The sequence below is a fragment of the Rhea americana genome, unplaced genomic scaffold, assembly GCF_003343005.1.
Source record: "Rhea americana isolate MKP2758 unplaced genomic scaffold, rheAme1 scaffold_164, whole genome shotgun sequence".
NCBI lineage: Eukaryota > Metazoa > Chordata > Aves > Rheiformes > Rheidae > Rhea > Rhea americana.
Genome location: NW_028185750.1, coordinates 1,630,429 through 1,644,756, shown reverse-complemented (window position 1 = coordinate 1,644,756; position 14,328 = coordinate 1,630,429). Strand labels below are relative to the sequence as shown.

The following is a 14,328-nucleotide window of genomic DNA, read 5'->3' as shown; positions in this document are numbered from 1 at the left end:
TTTAAAAGTTATTGAAAATAAACACATTATCATGTAAGGACTAATAAGAAGTAMTGACAAGCGTTCTAATCTACTTGCTTAATAAAAATGTGGATACAATATCATAAGAGAGCAAGAGCAGACTGGCTGATAGCAGAACAGTTGATATATATGATTTTAGATGGGTTAAATCATCAGTAGTTGGTAACTCAGTGAAAGGACAATCATTAGATTACCATGTTGCTGATCCCACATCCCTTAACAGTCCACACATGCTTTACCAGTGGAAATCAAACTCCAGCTTCAAGAAYATAATTTCAGAACATTTTAAGTTACTCTATAAACTTTATTTTTCATATTTCTTTTTGAGAAAAATTCCAGTTAATTTACCTGAATTACTATTTTCTCTCAAAACAACACTTTCTGTATTATACATGTTTACAAAACCTTTATTATGTTTTCAAATATTTAATCACACCCAAGAAATATACTCTAAACCTGCAGGTTCTGTGTTCGACTCTGGAAACTCCCATCACTAAATTGATAAAAACAGTAAAAAATATTTGCTTACAGGTTACCTGCTGCAAATCCAAATTTCCACTGAATTTCTTCTGAAATTAGCACAACACATGGAACAAAATTAGACCCAAGCTCAGCTCTTGGCTCGGGCAGCTGTACTAGTCATCGCCCTCTGCCAGGATGCACCTACCAGGCTCATCAGTGAGGCAGAACTGTTACAAACCAGAGCGTAAGAGACTTCCAAACAGCAATGAGAAGAGAACAATGGGTGAGCAAAACACAAAAAAATATTTTTACTTATCAAACTTACTCAAATCCAAGAAGCCATTAGGAAGTGCTGTCAACTACCCCTTGAAATTTAAAAAAGTAGCCATTCAAAGCACAGTAGGCCCTTATAAACAGTTAATCCACGCAGCTGCAGTAGTTAAAGCAAACACACTACCCTTCACTGCCCCATCAATTACACCTTCCCAGAAAAAATTACACAAACTTTGTAGGATTTTTCAGAGAGAAGATGGATTCTTTTGGAGACTTGAGGTCAAGACTGGGCTGTTTAAAGTATATTATTAACAAATAAACATTTATTGCAAAAAAACTCTATAGGCCTTTGGGGAGGAAAACAGTGTTATTTTTGGCATCAAATGACACAAGCCATTTATGACATGAATGGCTATCACCAACAGACTGATGAAATGGCAAATGTCTCCCACTTAACTTCCCCTGGCTTCCTGAATAAACTTTTTCAAACTCTTTTGCTTCTGAAATGGCAATAAACTCCGTGTAATTTTGGTTTTCTCTCTGTTCTAGTTATTTCAAGATCCGTAGCTGGAAAGGGTTGAAGGTACTTCCAGATGGAAGCTGAAGACTCCCCAAAGACTAGTGGGGCGATGAAAATCACATTGTTAGGATCCGGGCTAGGTACTGCCCTTGTTTATGTGTCTTCCTGCTTGAGTGACAACTCGCAACTGGCTTTCAAATGGTGGGTGAATAAGCTGAGGTTTAATTGTGGCATCCAACAAATTGAACGTTATAGCTCTTTTCATTGAATATATCCGCTCTGTTCTCAGACAAACCCATGCCAAAATATGAGCTGAATTTTTAAGTAAAAAAAAAAAAAAAAAAAGCCACAAATGGAACAGGCTTCAATTACGCCAGACGACCAGCATTCGCAGGACACGCAGGAAATGAAGACAGCAGCCTGCCGAGGGCTCGCTCTGCAGCCTTGCTGCCGGCCAGCGCAGGGACGCAGCAGCTGCGGCGCTGCTGATGCCGCTGCGTGGGACAGCCGCCCGGCTCCAGGGCAGCCGCGGGCGCCAGCGCTGCCTCCAGCAAGACAGTCCTCGTCCCCYGTCCCGCGGACGGTCTCAGCTGCGTGGGGAAGGAGAGCCAGGCAGGGCGGCAGCCGAGCCGGCCGGGGCTCCTCCCCAGGTAGTTGCCCTGGGATCTCTGGGGATGCTCCCACGTGAAATTAATGCAGGCGCCATCGAGGCTCATTTATTCCACACCCACAAAACCATGCTGGGAACTGGTGTGGGCAGCGAGGCCGYGGCAGCACCGGGCTCGCCGGAGCTGCACCGCCACGCAAGGGCGGCGGCCGCTGCCGCCTGGGTGCGGGGCCATGGAGGAAGAGCTGCGGTGCAACGCCTTGCGCGCCTCGCTAGTGGACTACCTATGACCTGCAAAGCTTTCCCCTCCTCTGAGCTGCATCGCCACTCGTTGCGTGCTCCGACCAGGCTCGAAGCCATGACACCAAGYAGCAACACCCTCCTTGTGACACGTCACGGTCCACTTATTCCCTCAAGTCATTTTACTTCATCTGTAATTTTGCAATGTTTCATACATTGCTTTAAATAATAACCTGTCTTTTGTACTACAAATGCTCCCGTCTTTGCCTCCCTTTTGTAAAAAAACCCCAAGTGCTGCTGTGCTTTTTACAAACACACTGACAAACCAAAATACACACACAGGACATGGTGCAAACATCAGTGCTCACGCCAGCACCAGAATCAGCACAGCAGCACGTGGCCACCACAGTGCTACTGCCACTCGTTCACAACGTTCAAAGGACAGCCTTGCAGGCCAGGAAAATGCTGATAAATGCAGTAACGAGTAAACAATTCCTTATATACATGTGTAAATAAAAGCAAGGAAGCATCCGGACTTCACAAGTGAATCCTTCAGAGAGTACGCAGTCCCCAGGGCAAAGCGACACGTAGGAGCGCGGGGGCTGTGGCTTTCCCGGCCTCAGGGGACACGGGCGAGCGGGCGCTCCGCCGGCCCTCGGCCGTCCTTCCGACTCTCCCACCCCGCGGAGGCGGCAGCAGCCGGCCACGCTCCGCCGCATGCGCTTCCCCGTGGGACGGTGGCCCYGACGCAAGCCCTGGAGCTCCCGCACTTCTGCCTGCCCAGCAGCACATGCAAATTCTGCGCGCAGGATGGTTTGGGGGCTTTCTCCCTCTTTGTCTGCTCTCGTTTGCTGCCTCTCACCGAGCCTTCCTTAATCGCTTTCTATTACTGTTACAAAGTAGAGAGTTTAAGAATCAAAATGCAAAAGCTAAAAAAAAAATCATTAAAAATATGAAAAGGCATATATTCTCCTGATAGCTGGGTCTCCTGTTTGCATGTAATAAAGAACAGACTTTGACATGCAATGAAACTAATAACAACAGAATCACTCCAGATTTTTTCTTCTAAGATTTCAAGAGATTTACATGCAGTACACAAAACTGGTGCATGGGACTTCGGACACACTGGCTTTGCACCGACCTCTGCACAGAGGAAGATTTTGCTCTCTTCCTTTCTTTTCTTTCTTTCCTTCTTTCTTTTYTTTTCTCTCTCTCTCTTTCTCCCTCTTCTTTCTCCACTCTGGACTCTAATTACTAAGTATAAGAAGCTGACTGTGAAGGAGTGAAAATAAAATACCTGTATTTCCCCAGGGCAGTCACAAGCACAGCGAACCAAGTGGCTCCCGAAGGACCACAGAGCCGTTGCAGCGTGAGCAGCACGTGCTTGTTTGCTTCACAAGGTGTAATGAAGGAAAAGGATTTCAGACACCTGCCTGCAGGTACCAGCGCTCCACAGGGCCCCATCCCGTGCTCCTTGCTGGCTCAGCGCGAGTGGGAACYGACCCACGGGGTATGGCTCCACATGTGCAGCTTTACTGCCACCAGATGAAGCCCATGACAGGATCCAACTGAAAAGACAACTCAACATGCTAAATTGCAACTTGCGTTTTGGGCGGTTCGGCCCGTGAGGAGCCCTGTCCCTGTGCACGCAGAGAACAGCTCCGCGGAGTTCTCTCTAGATGTTCACTRTCTTGCAAGCAAATTGACCTTGCATGACACCACAAGCCACAGCATGCCAGGGAAACTGGCTTCAATGGCATCACTCATGGGAGCCGTGTGAGCGAGGATTTGCCGGCTCAGGCCCTAACCGGGGCCAATGAGCTGGCAGCGGCGTGGCCGGCGCGGGGAGGGTTTCCTAGGCTGGTGACTGCTATATAAGGAATGTGCTGCTAACCTCAGGGGGAATTCGCTGCGCACTGGGCAGCTGGAGATTGCTTGCTAAAGTTGTTAAAGATAGTCCTGACTCAAGCCTGCATGTGCACACAAACCTTCATGGAGAGCCAGCTCCGTCGGCAAACCAAGTCTGCTAAGGCACCGGGGGTGCAGGGGCAGGAATCACCTCTTCCTTCGCGGAGAGTCAGGAACACACACCTCCTACGGACCGGGCAGACCCACCCCCGCGGCTACCTGCGAGAGCACATCCCACGGCGAGCACCGGTCTCGCTGCCCCACGCCAGCCCCACTCGCCTGCCAGGTCGCGGAAGAGCTGGCCTCTGGCTCCCGCTGGCTCCCGCACGGATCCCGCACGGCTCCCGCACGGCTCCCGCACGCTACCGACACTCCGACCGTGTCATGGGGCTGGCGAGGAGGAGGCAGTGGGTGATCCTGGTCCCCAGCTGCCGGCGGGAGCAAACCTGGTGGAAACGGGCTGCGGCGGCAGCAGGACCCTGGGCAGCCGYAGCCGCAGCCGTCCCTGCCCGCGAGGCTGCTCCCTGCTCCCCGGCCTCCTGGGCCTCCCGCGGCTCCCAGCCTCACCTCCGCGGCCACGAGCTGGGGAAACCTCCAGCGAGATCCACCAGCCGCTGCCTGGCCAAGCTCCGCCGCAGGACTGAGGGCACTGAACAAGTAACRCGATAATCAAGAGCTGTTGGATGAGCTTAACATAGGTCACTGACTACAGAGAAATGTTTGCAGAAGAACCCGAATAGCTGTGGATAAGGCTGCGGCCACTCTGTCACGCACAGCTGTACTTTACTGTACCAAAGTTTTCCCCAAACTGAAGGTAGTTGCCTCTGCTGTGGTCGTTCCATTTGTTTTGTTTTGGGTTTCCTGTCTTTTGTGATTCACTTAGTTTCACCATATCCAACATTGCTTTACTGTGATTTCTAATAAACCTGTTTCCTTGTACAACATAAAATTAAGTATTTGCCTTCCTTCACGTGCATTATCTAAAGAAACCTCAGCAAACACACAACCCCCCCCATAAAATTGGATTAAAATTGTGACACAAGAGAGGGAGCTAGAAATCACAGAAGCTGCTTCCAATGGGGAGCTGCAGGAACAGACTGCATCAAGTGACAGAAAAATGCTAGCTGCAGGCGAGCTGATTATGTCAAAGGATAGGATCCCACAGGCTGAAAACCACTGTTCTGTGGAGGGGATGCTAATGAGAAGGGTAACCCTCCTCGCTAACGAGTTTTGGCAGGAGCCGCGCTGCAGCCTGCGGGTCGGGGAGCCAGCGCTGCCGCGGGCGGGCGGGCAGGTGGGCGGGCAGCAGCGCCCCGCTGCCCGGAGCCGGCCCGGGAGCCGCGCTGGGCCACCTCGCACCGCTGGCGGTCACGCACACGCCTCGCACCAAACGCGCCTTCTCGCTGACATACAAGGACGGCGACGTTTTGCTCAGTCTGCAAGAACAGCGAGTAACCACTGGATGCACTAAAAGATGCTTCAAAGGAATATTAATTTTCTTTTTGCAAATTCAAATTTGCTTGCTTGCTATCATAAAAATAACCTATCATAAGAGTTACAATTACAAAAAATATCATCCGTCTAGACTCTCATTGAAAGACCTTTACTCATTTGTTTGGTTTTGTTTTTTGTTTTTGCAATCAGTGAATGCCAATTCAGGTTATGCATTGAACAAACACATGAAAGTAAACTTCTAACAGCTACTAGGAGGATTTGATCCTCAGCATGTGTACATAAATTCCATTAGTTCTTACTGGGAGAGCGCATGTGCACTCTTGTACATTATAAATAATACACTGATTGCAGTAAAATCAAGAGCCAAATTCTATCCTTTGATGAGCAGGAATGGCTCTCATTGAAGTCGATAGGAATTGCATGTTCACAAGTTCACGTCAACATTTGCAGAGAACAATTTTGCGCATATTAAAAAATGCAATATGCTTTGGAGCAAAGTAAATGACCTCCATGACAAGAGTTCTCTGTAAATGTGTTGGCTTGTTATGGAAGTGTCAGAGTACAGACTCTCWAAAAAGTCCTAAGAAATATGTTATTCCTTTTCTGTTATGTTGATACTAAAGTGTATTTAATCATTTTGTGCAGTAACAGTTCTGCCATATCTATACTAAAGATCACTGTACAATTTCAAGACCAACAAAATATCAAACTAAAATTAATCATAGTAACAATTCCTTTACTGCAATACAACCTTGCAAATGTCTACTTGTTCAGTTGCCCACGGCAAATAGTTTTTGAAAGGTGAGTAAAATACCCAAAGTTTGTGCGAGGATTGCGRTAAGAAGCACACAGGTAGGTTTTAGCCGGCTGGTAGATTCTCATCTCAATCCTGAAAAGCTGTTAAAACAGATCCTAGGTTCCCCAGGTCATACTGATCTGAATGTTTTATCTTCTAAAGACACTGTGCACCTAATGTYTCATACATTCATTTTAAGCATTTTACTTCTACATAATCTGCATTAAAATTGCATAATTTGCCACACATGGTACTTTTTACTTAAAAGGTATATCGACAGCGTATTTAACATCCAATAAATGGCAACGGTAACACGTATAGTCTGTGCATGTGTTGTTCACAGAAAAGGAGAAAATAGTTGTTATCATTAATTTGTCCAGTAACAGCCAGCACTTACATTGCAAAATGGCTGTTTTGAGAACTGCTGGTTCACTTCCAGGAGCGGAAGCCCCCGCCTGCTCCCCACGCCGCTCTCACAACCATAACTTGCCCTTACTCTTCCTAACGCTCTCTGATGCCAATGGCTGGCTCTGATCTCTGTGACTGCATTAGTCATAGTGATTGGACAAGTTTGTCGAGGTACGCTCAAAGTAATTTCAGACATACCAAAAAGTAAAACAATATTTCATGTGTGGAATATTAGTCTAGCCAAAGCAAGTCCAGGAAGTTAAAGTAAAGGTAAGATTAGTAATTAATAATAATAAAAAAAAGACAACGTCGAAGATCTGCCTCAATTTTATGATGAATTTAAAGAAGCATCTAGAAACAGTGAATAATTTGCCTGAACAAGGCAAGCAAGATTTAGATCTACATTAGCATGCAGATTATAAACACCAAAGAGAATTATTTCTAAAACCAAAAGTCAACTTGTTCTACCTTTAAAGTATTGTCATTTTTTCATCTATTATGCTCTATGTGCTTGAAGTCAGAATTCTAACTTTACTTTCAACATGTATCTTAATTAGATATGAAATTATTCAAATAATTTTACATAGTTTCTAATGAAGAAAAGTAGTGTTTTTTTTTCTTTCCCTCAATGTTATCAATGTTGTTACAGCTCCTATTGTTGCAAAATAATCTTATTTGCCATTTTTTTWAAAAAAAAACTTAATTCAGAAAACACTTCTGCTTTCTACAAAATGTGACTACACTTTTATCAAACAAAGACCAGTTTAACTTAATAGATTTGGATACATCATACTACAATTACATAGTTTGATAAGTCAATATTCAATAATTACTCCCTGCCCACTTTATATAATTTTTCCAATTCAGTTAAAGAAAGGAAATTTCCGTTCTCAATTGCACTCATCTAAATCAAAATAACTCTCTTGATTTCAGAGTCTGGCTGGCAGCTAACTTAGCTGTCAAGGTTCATGTCACATTGTTATATATAACTAATCTTATTCTTTGTTTCGGAATAAATGTGGGGGTTTTATATTTTGTAATGAACAAGAAACTGTCATTTCATTATGAGTCAATCTTTGCCTCATGAGTAATGCAATCATCCCCAAATCATGCCAAAAAACTTTCTACCACACTAAACCATCCAAGACTAATACTTGGTTTGTTTACCTTTACTGGAGATTATTGTACAATTCACTTCAGAGTTTCTTTTATTTATTTACTTGCTTTCTTACCTCCCTTGAACAGTAACATGACATATCATACAAAAGAGAAAAAAAAAAGTGGTCAGAAGAAAAGTGTTTACACCAGTTGTTCTGCAAACACATCTTTTGATCTAATATACTTGTAATGGAGGATATCATTATATTTTTTTCTGTTATTCACTGGAGTTTAAAATTCACAGCCCTTTTGTGTGTTTGCATTTTATGCAACTTGTGAAATGATCAGTCAGCCCAAGCAATAGCAAATCACTTTCTAATATTATCAGGAAATATTACCTATATATATATATATATATATATATATATATATACACACCATATTCTTACAAAACTGCCAAGAAAACAGAACTGCACAAGGATTGTGCAAATCAGATGCAAAATATACTTACCTATTTTTCAGTCTAATAATTATGAGAAAAAATAAAATATTTTACTAATCCTCTTTCCCCCCAAACTACTCCACTGAACATGTCAGCAGAAGTCTATGAGTTTCTTTGTGCATGTGTATTGGGGTGGGAGGGGTGTGCATGTGCATGCGACTGGATGTGTGTTTGTGCCCCTAAATACACATATATATAATCATTTCACAGTGCAGGACAGCAAGCAGGTTCATTTCTTATATTTCATTATGTATTTCATTATATCAGTGGAAGGCCCCGGCCTCTGGGGTGAAAAATTAAAATTTTCATTTCAATTTGAGTCACAGCTGCATTACATAAAGAATATTCCTTTTTCTGCTGAACATTTCTTCCCAACTATCTGACCGAATTATGGCAGCCCCCAATTTTTACTAAACATCCCTCCATTTTCACGCCCACAATGGCTGTTAGCTTTTTAAAATGTATCATGTTTTACAAGCTGCTCCATATAAAAAGCAAGCAAGAGGGATACATATTTACAATTGAAATACACTAATAATATAATTAGTCTAAGTAGATACATTAGAATTCATCCATTATATCACRATACATTATTTTAGCAGAAGAAAATGTGATGTAGGCTTTTCAACTGGTTCAAAAGTTTAGGCCAAGAAATAATAAACACGGTCTCCTAATAGAATACAAAATGTTTGTTCTTTATAGATTTCAGTGAATAATATTTTCTCAACATATTTCATATTTATTGGTTATTCTTTCTAAGGTCAGTAGTCAAGGATTATAAATTATCCTCATATTAATATAATTGCATATTGCCTACATTGCATAAAGGTCCTCCCTATCATTTTCTGTCATGGATTGGTGTAAATTATATTTTTCTATTGTAATTATTTTGTCCAAGAAGGTTACCACGAATCTTGCAGAAAATCAAAAGGTTTCCTCAAATTCTTAAAACATTTCCAGCCTAGGTCTCTGCTGGCGCTCCCTGAGGCTAACTGCCTACCCGCGCTCGGCGCGCGCTGGCTCCGCCGGTGCCGCGCGTTGCAGAGCTCGCGCAGCTATCTCCTCCGCAACCGTCCCTACGTGCCGCGGGAGACGAATTCCCGCTGGCACGGCGGGGACCCGAGGGGGGTCCGTCCGCCTGATCGCTGGCTATTCTGCTGACGTCATCCGCCGAAATAACAGTTGCATTTCCTTAACACTGCCGCTTTAGGAATTGTTTCGAGGTGCTGTTAAAGCCTCATCTTGCAAAGAATTTTGAATCAGGCTGATATGTCTGATATTGCAGGGCTTTGTAGATTTTCAGCAAAAAATGCCAGAGTATTTCAGACACTTTTAAAAGCATTTTTAGTGGATGACATAACTTTAATCATTACTCCATGTCCTGAGCATGTGCTTATGCTACTCCTCATCTCTGCACTTCAGGCAGGTTTTATGCTATTTCCTAATGACACATTCACAAGGACTAGTGCCAGTCTAATAAAAGAGGCAAATGAAATGGAACAGGGCACCACCACTCTGCAAGGTTTCACCCAGTTCAGATCATGAGCAATTGTACTGCTAGGCACAACTGTAAGACTGATGCTCCTCAGTTCAAAAAAAAATGTAAAACTGAAAACAGACAGAAGCTTCCTGTGAGCAGGGAGCTATGGTCTGTTCTGCAGGCAGCAGAATCTGAGCGCTCAAGTCGCCTCTTGCACCGCGATTCTGCCTACATTCCACAGCCTGCTCTCACGGCAGAACTGTTCTCTCCCCCTGGAAAAAAAAATATTCACCAAAATTAYGCACATTTACTAATAGGAAGCATTTGTTTTGTTTTGAGTATAAAACCTAACTGAACTGAGAAATGTCAGTCAGTACTTTAGTGATGTGAAAGAATTTCCAAAATCTGAAGAGGCTAAAATTTCCATATTGCAACAAGGCTCCACAGCATTTTATTTGCTTTTTGTTAGATACATGCTGTTCCTTGCTGATTTCATGTAAAAAATAAGTTCAATCACTGACAAGAAAAGGCTCAAAGATCAGGAAGAGTATAAACAAATACCAGAAATACATGGAAACTTATTATTCATAGCATGCAATAATGATGCTAAAACAATGCCTGACATATTTTGAAGCTTTTAACAAAAATCTAAATATTTCTCTTTCTTACTCTAAGCCAAATTTAAAATCAATTAATGAAAAATTATGAAATATTAACTATGATTCTTTGCTATCTTATTCCTTGAATAAATGATCTCTTTTACAGCCTTTATTTGGAAAGCTACAATAAGCATATAGATCTTGCTACAAATTATACGTATTTTTTATATATGAAATACGTAACTTGAAACAGTTATCATTCACAACACATTTCTTTAAATATCAGCAAGAACTAGGGCAAATGGTTATATAACACTGAGTAGTCAGATAAAACAAAGCAGAAAAGCACAATCACAAAAAAAAGAGTATATAAATGAGAAAGAAAAGTAGTATTTGTAATTACTAATGTTTTATACCAGGAAACACCGTTTAGAGTGGTACAGTAAATAAACTCATTTAAACAAATAACTACTGCAAAACCCCCTGCTTTTGATAAGCATTCATTCAAAAGGGTTGTCAGAAATATTTTTTTTTTTTAAGAAGGAAGTGCAAATGTAAGGTGCCAAATGTCCACCAATTCTGCAATTTGGCAAAAACCTYATTAAAGTCAAAGAGACTCTGTCTGAGTTAAGCTTGCAAGACTCAGCCTCCTGATGCCGTTGTGTTACACAACTCTTTTTTTTTCCTTGCAATCCATACCTGTGACTCTCAATATCTATAATTTTAGCAAAATAAATACTTCGCATTAAGTCAAAATATCAGTATGTTCTTGCACAAAGATTTGTTGAATTGCCTTGTATAACAAGAGTCAAAATACATGCATAGCATAGATGCTAGTCCCACTGATATAGCGATGATATTTTCGAGATAAACTGCATTTATCAGGCACCTCTGACTACTTCAAACTGATCTTGGGCCACTAATTCATCTCCCCCCGGATTTATTCTAACATTCCAAACATAGGACTACCTTCAAACAGCCAACATTTTTATTAAAAAAAATAGAAAAATGTTTTCACCCTTCCCCCTAATGTGAAATGCCCTCATCCGAGGATGGGCAGTAATCATTCCTGACCCAGTGAAAGGTTTAAGGTCTGATATCTGACCCATCAGAAGCTTGCTTTCATTAGAAAGACGAGACATCAGTTTTCCAAAGATATACACACAGCGCTTGATTATAGTCCTGGGAGTTCTGGAGAAATCTGACCTTTAAATTACATTACTACATACAGAAAAAAATTATTTAAAGTAAATTTCAGAAACTAAGATATTTAAGTAATATTTTGAAATTCTGGGGGGGGGGTCAGAAATCTGGACCCACAGTAACAAAAAAGCATCTAATTTTACTGATACTAGTCTTTGTTCTGTACTAAAACTGTTCCATCTCTGAATTTCAAAGCACACTTACTTAGCATACAGGCATTTTACATCACGGTACGTTACAGTATGGGATGATGGCTGTACTAGCACGCTGGAAAAGACTTGTACAACTTGGTCATGGCTTCCTTCTCCCTCCACACTCGTACTGATAAAACTGATCCCCTGCATTGCATATGCATGCATAGCTGCTTTATACATTAGCTATCATAAAGGAATATTTCACTAAGTCTAAAACACAGTGGACATGGAAAGAACACAAACAACGTCAGCTTAGTTTCACATGTTTTCTCTTCCAGGTTAATAAAATTTCAAAGAAAACAAGTTTTGATTTACCGTGCCTTCCCTCCCCTTTCCATGAGCTACTTCTGCTGTCAGTCCTTAGGGGCACACACAGCAGGTTACCATGTAATGTCACACTAGGTGCTGGGATTCAACAAAGGCTAACATGTTGATATCTTTTTATTGCTAGTCAGCCTGGTTACCCCATTTCCCCCCAAGACAWTTGGACACCTTTGATAATATGGAAATTCCTTAAGAGGTTACATTTCTATTCTAAGTCAGAAAAGTATTTTTTTATATAAAGCAAAAGGCATTATCTTGCCTTTTAAGATAGAACAAGGTTTCCTTTATTTTACAGAAACTAAAGAGACTACTTAGGTGGTACATATATTTATAAAAGGCGTAAATATTTACAATTCAAAATAATGTTTTTTAGATATCCAAAATACTATTTTAAATCCTTTCATAATTAACCAAAATATCTTGATAACAAAAACATCTCAGGCAGTACTTTTCAAGCAAAAGTTTCATTGATCTACAACTGTAACTTCTAAAGGGGGATTTATTTTATGTAGATGTTAAATATGAAGTATGTGAAAACACTCCATACACTGGACTATGTGAGAAAATACAAATACTGTTAAAACCTCAGCCCCCACAACGGCAGGATTGCAGCAACCCAGTGAAGACGTACTCACATTTATTTTCATGTGAAGTACCCAGGCCCATGGAAGATTCCTTAATAGCATGCTGGTCAGGGCTGCAGTATGAAATAACATGTTTTGTTGTAATTCCTAAACAGAGGGACATTTATCTAGGCCACTTATACAAGAGTTATAACCCTAACAATATTTATACTCAGCATGTCATGTTAGCATTTACTACCAGTTTCCATGGAGATGGATTTTCATGCTGTAGCTATGAAATGCACATTGTTGCCACTAAGCCACTTCAGGCCTTTCTGGAAGCCTGCTGAATGCCTGACAAAAGTTGATGCAAACCAATAGTTGTTGTTCTTTGTTTGTTGCCAGACTTCTAGCAGAGCCATATTATGTCCTAGTGATTGAAGTGCCCATGTTCGCCCCCCTCCCGGCACAAAAAGGATCCTCAATTTCGGTGACAAGCATGAAGTGGGCTTCTGCAGGGGAGGACAAACACCGCGCAGGGCAGGAGCTCTGTCTCCGCACAAGGACACGGCGCGGCGGGGGGCTGCTTTCCCGACAAAGCCTGACATTTTAGGGATAAAGCGTAAATAAAATAAAGCGCCGGGAGCGCCCGGGCCCAGGAGCCAAAGACGTAGCGCCGGGCTCCGGCGGCCGCGGAAGCTCGGCCGGCGCCGGGCCCCTTAGGCAGGGCCCCCCGGCCCCATGCGCGGCTGCCCGCGCACCCTCCGCGCCCCCCCGGCCAGGCAGCGCTGCGCGGCCGAGGCGGCCGCACCGCCGAGCCCGCGGGGGCAGCCTGCGCGGCCGCGCACCAACGGCGGCCGGCCCGGCCGGGCCCGGCCCGCGAGCCCGCACGGCACCGCCGTCCCGTCGGCCGCAGCATCGCGGGCGCGGAGGGTGCGCGAGCAGCTGCGCGAGGGGCTGCGGCTCTCTGGGCCCGGCTCCCTCGGCGCTGTCTCCAGCCCGCTCCGGGGCTGCAGGCGGCGGCGGCGGGACGCGGCTCCCCCAGCACAAGGGCCGCGGGCCCGGCCCGAGCACGGCCGAGCTGCATCGCCGGCGCCGCGGAAGCCGCGGCCCAGCGGGCCGGGCCGCCGCCCCCGACGGTGCTGCAACAGCCGGCTCCGGCGAGCCCAGCGCTGCGGCCCGGCGGCGGGCACCCGGCTATTTTGGAAGGACGTTTCGACCCTCAACACAATTTCGCTCTCGTGCCTGCAACGTTAATTTCAGCAGCCGCTGCAGCCGCTGCCCGGCTCCCACGGGCCGGGGCTCTGCGCGGGTGATTCCCCGCTCCCGCGAGGGCTCCAGTATTTGCACTTTCAGAGTGGGCAGCTGCCAAACGCGCCCCGCTCAGAAACGCTCTCCGAGCCTCACAGCGTGTCTCGAGCCGAGCAGAGCCGACGGGGCTTACACCGCTGCCGAGGGCGTGGGGGCGAGCCGGGCAGCTCCGGGCCGGGCAGCGCCGAGCCGAGCCGAACCGAGCTGACAGGGCTTACACCGCTGCCGGGGGGAGGCGGGGGAGAGGGGGGCGGCGAGCCGGGCAGCTCCGGGCCGGGCAGCGCCGAGCCGAGCCGAACCGAGCCGACAGGGCTTACACCGCTGCCGGGGGGCCGAGTCGGGCAGCGCCGAGCCGGGCGGCGCC

General features: G+C 44.7%; 1 protein-coding gene across 2 annotated transcripts in view; it reads right to left on the bottom strand.

Annotated features, from left to right (window-relative positions):
- The window catches only part of LMX1B (LIM homeobox transcription factor 1 beta), a 95,053-nt gene extending 81,702 nt beyond the window's left edge, over nt 1–13,351 (bottom strand). The window contains exon 1 of one of the 2 annotated variants that reach the window (XM_085300488.1): nt 12,726–13,351. In XM_085300488.1, the coding sequence (XP_085156614.1) occupies nt 12,726–12,727 (2 nt within the window). In that variant the 5' untranslated portion in view covers nt 12,728–13,351. The remainder of the gene's footprint in view (nt 1–12,725) is intronic. The other variant, XM_085300487.1, reaches the window with a different exon arrangement.
- Between the last annotated feature and the right edge of the window lie 977 nt (nt 13,352–14,328).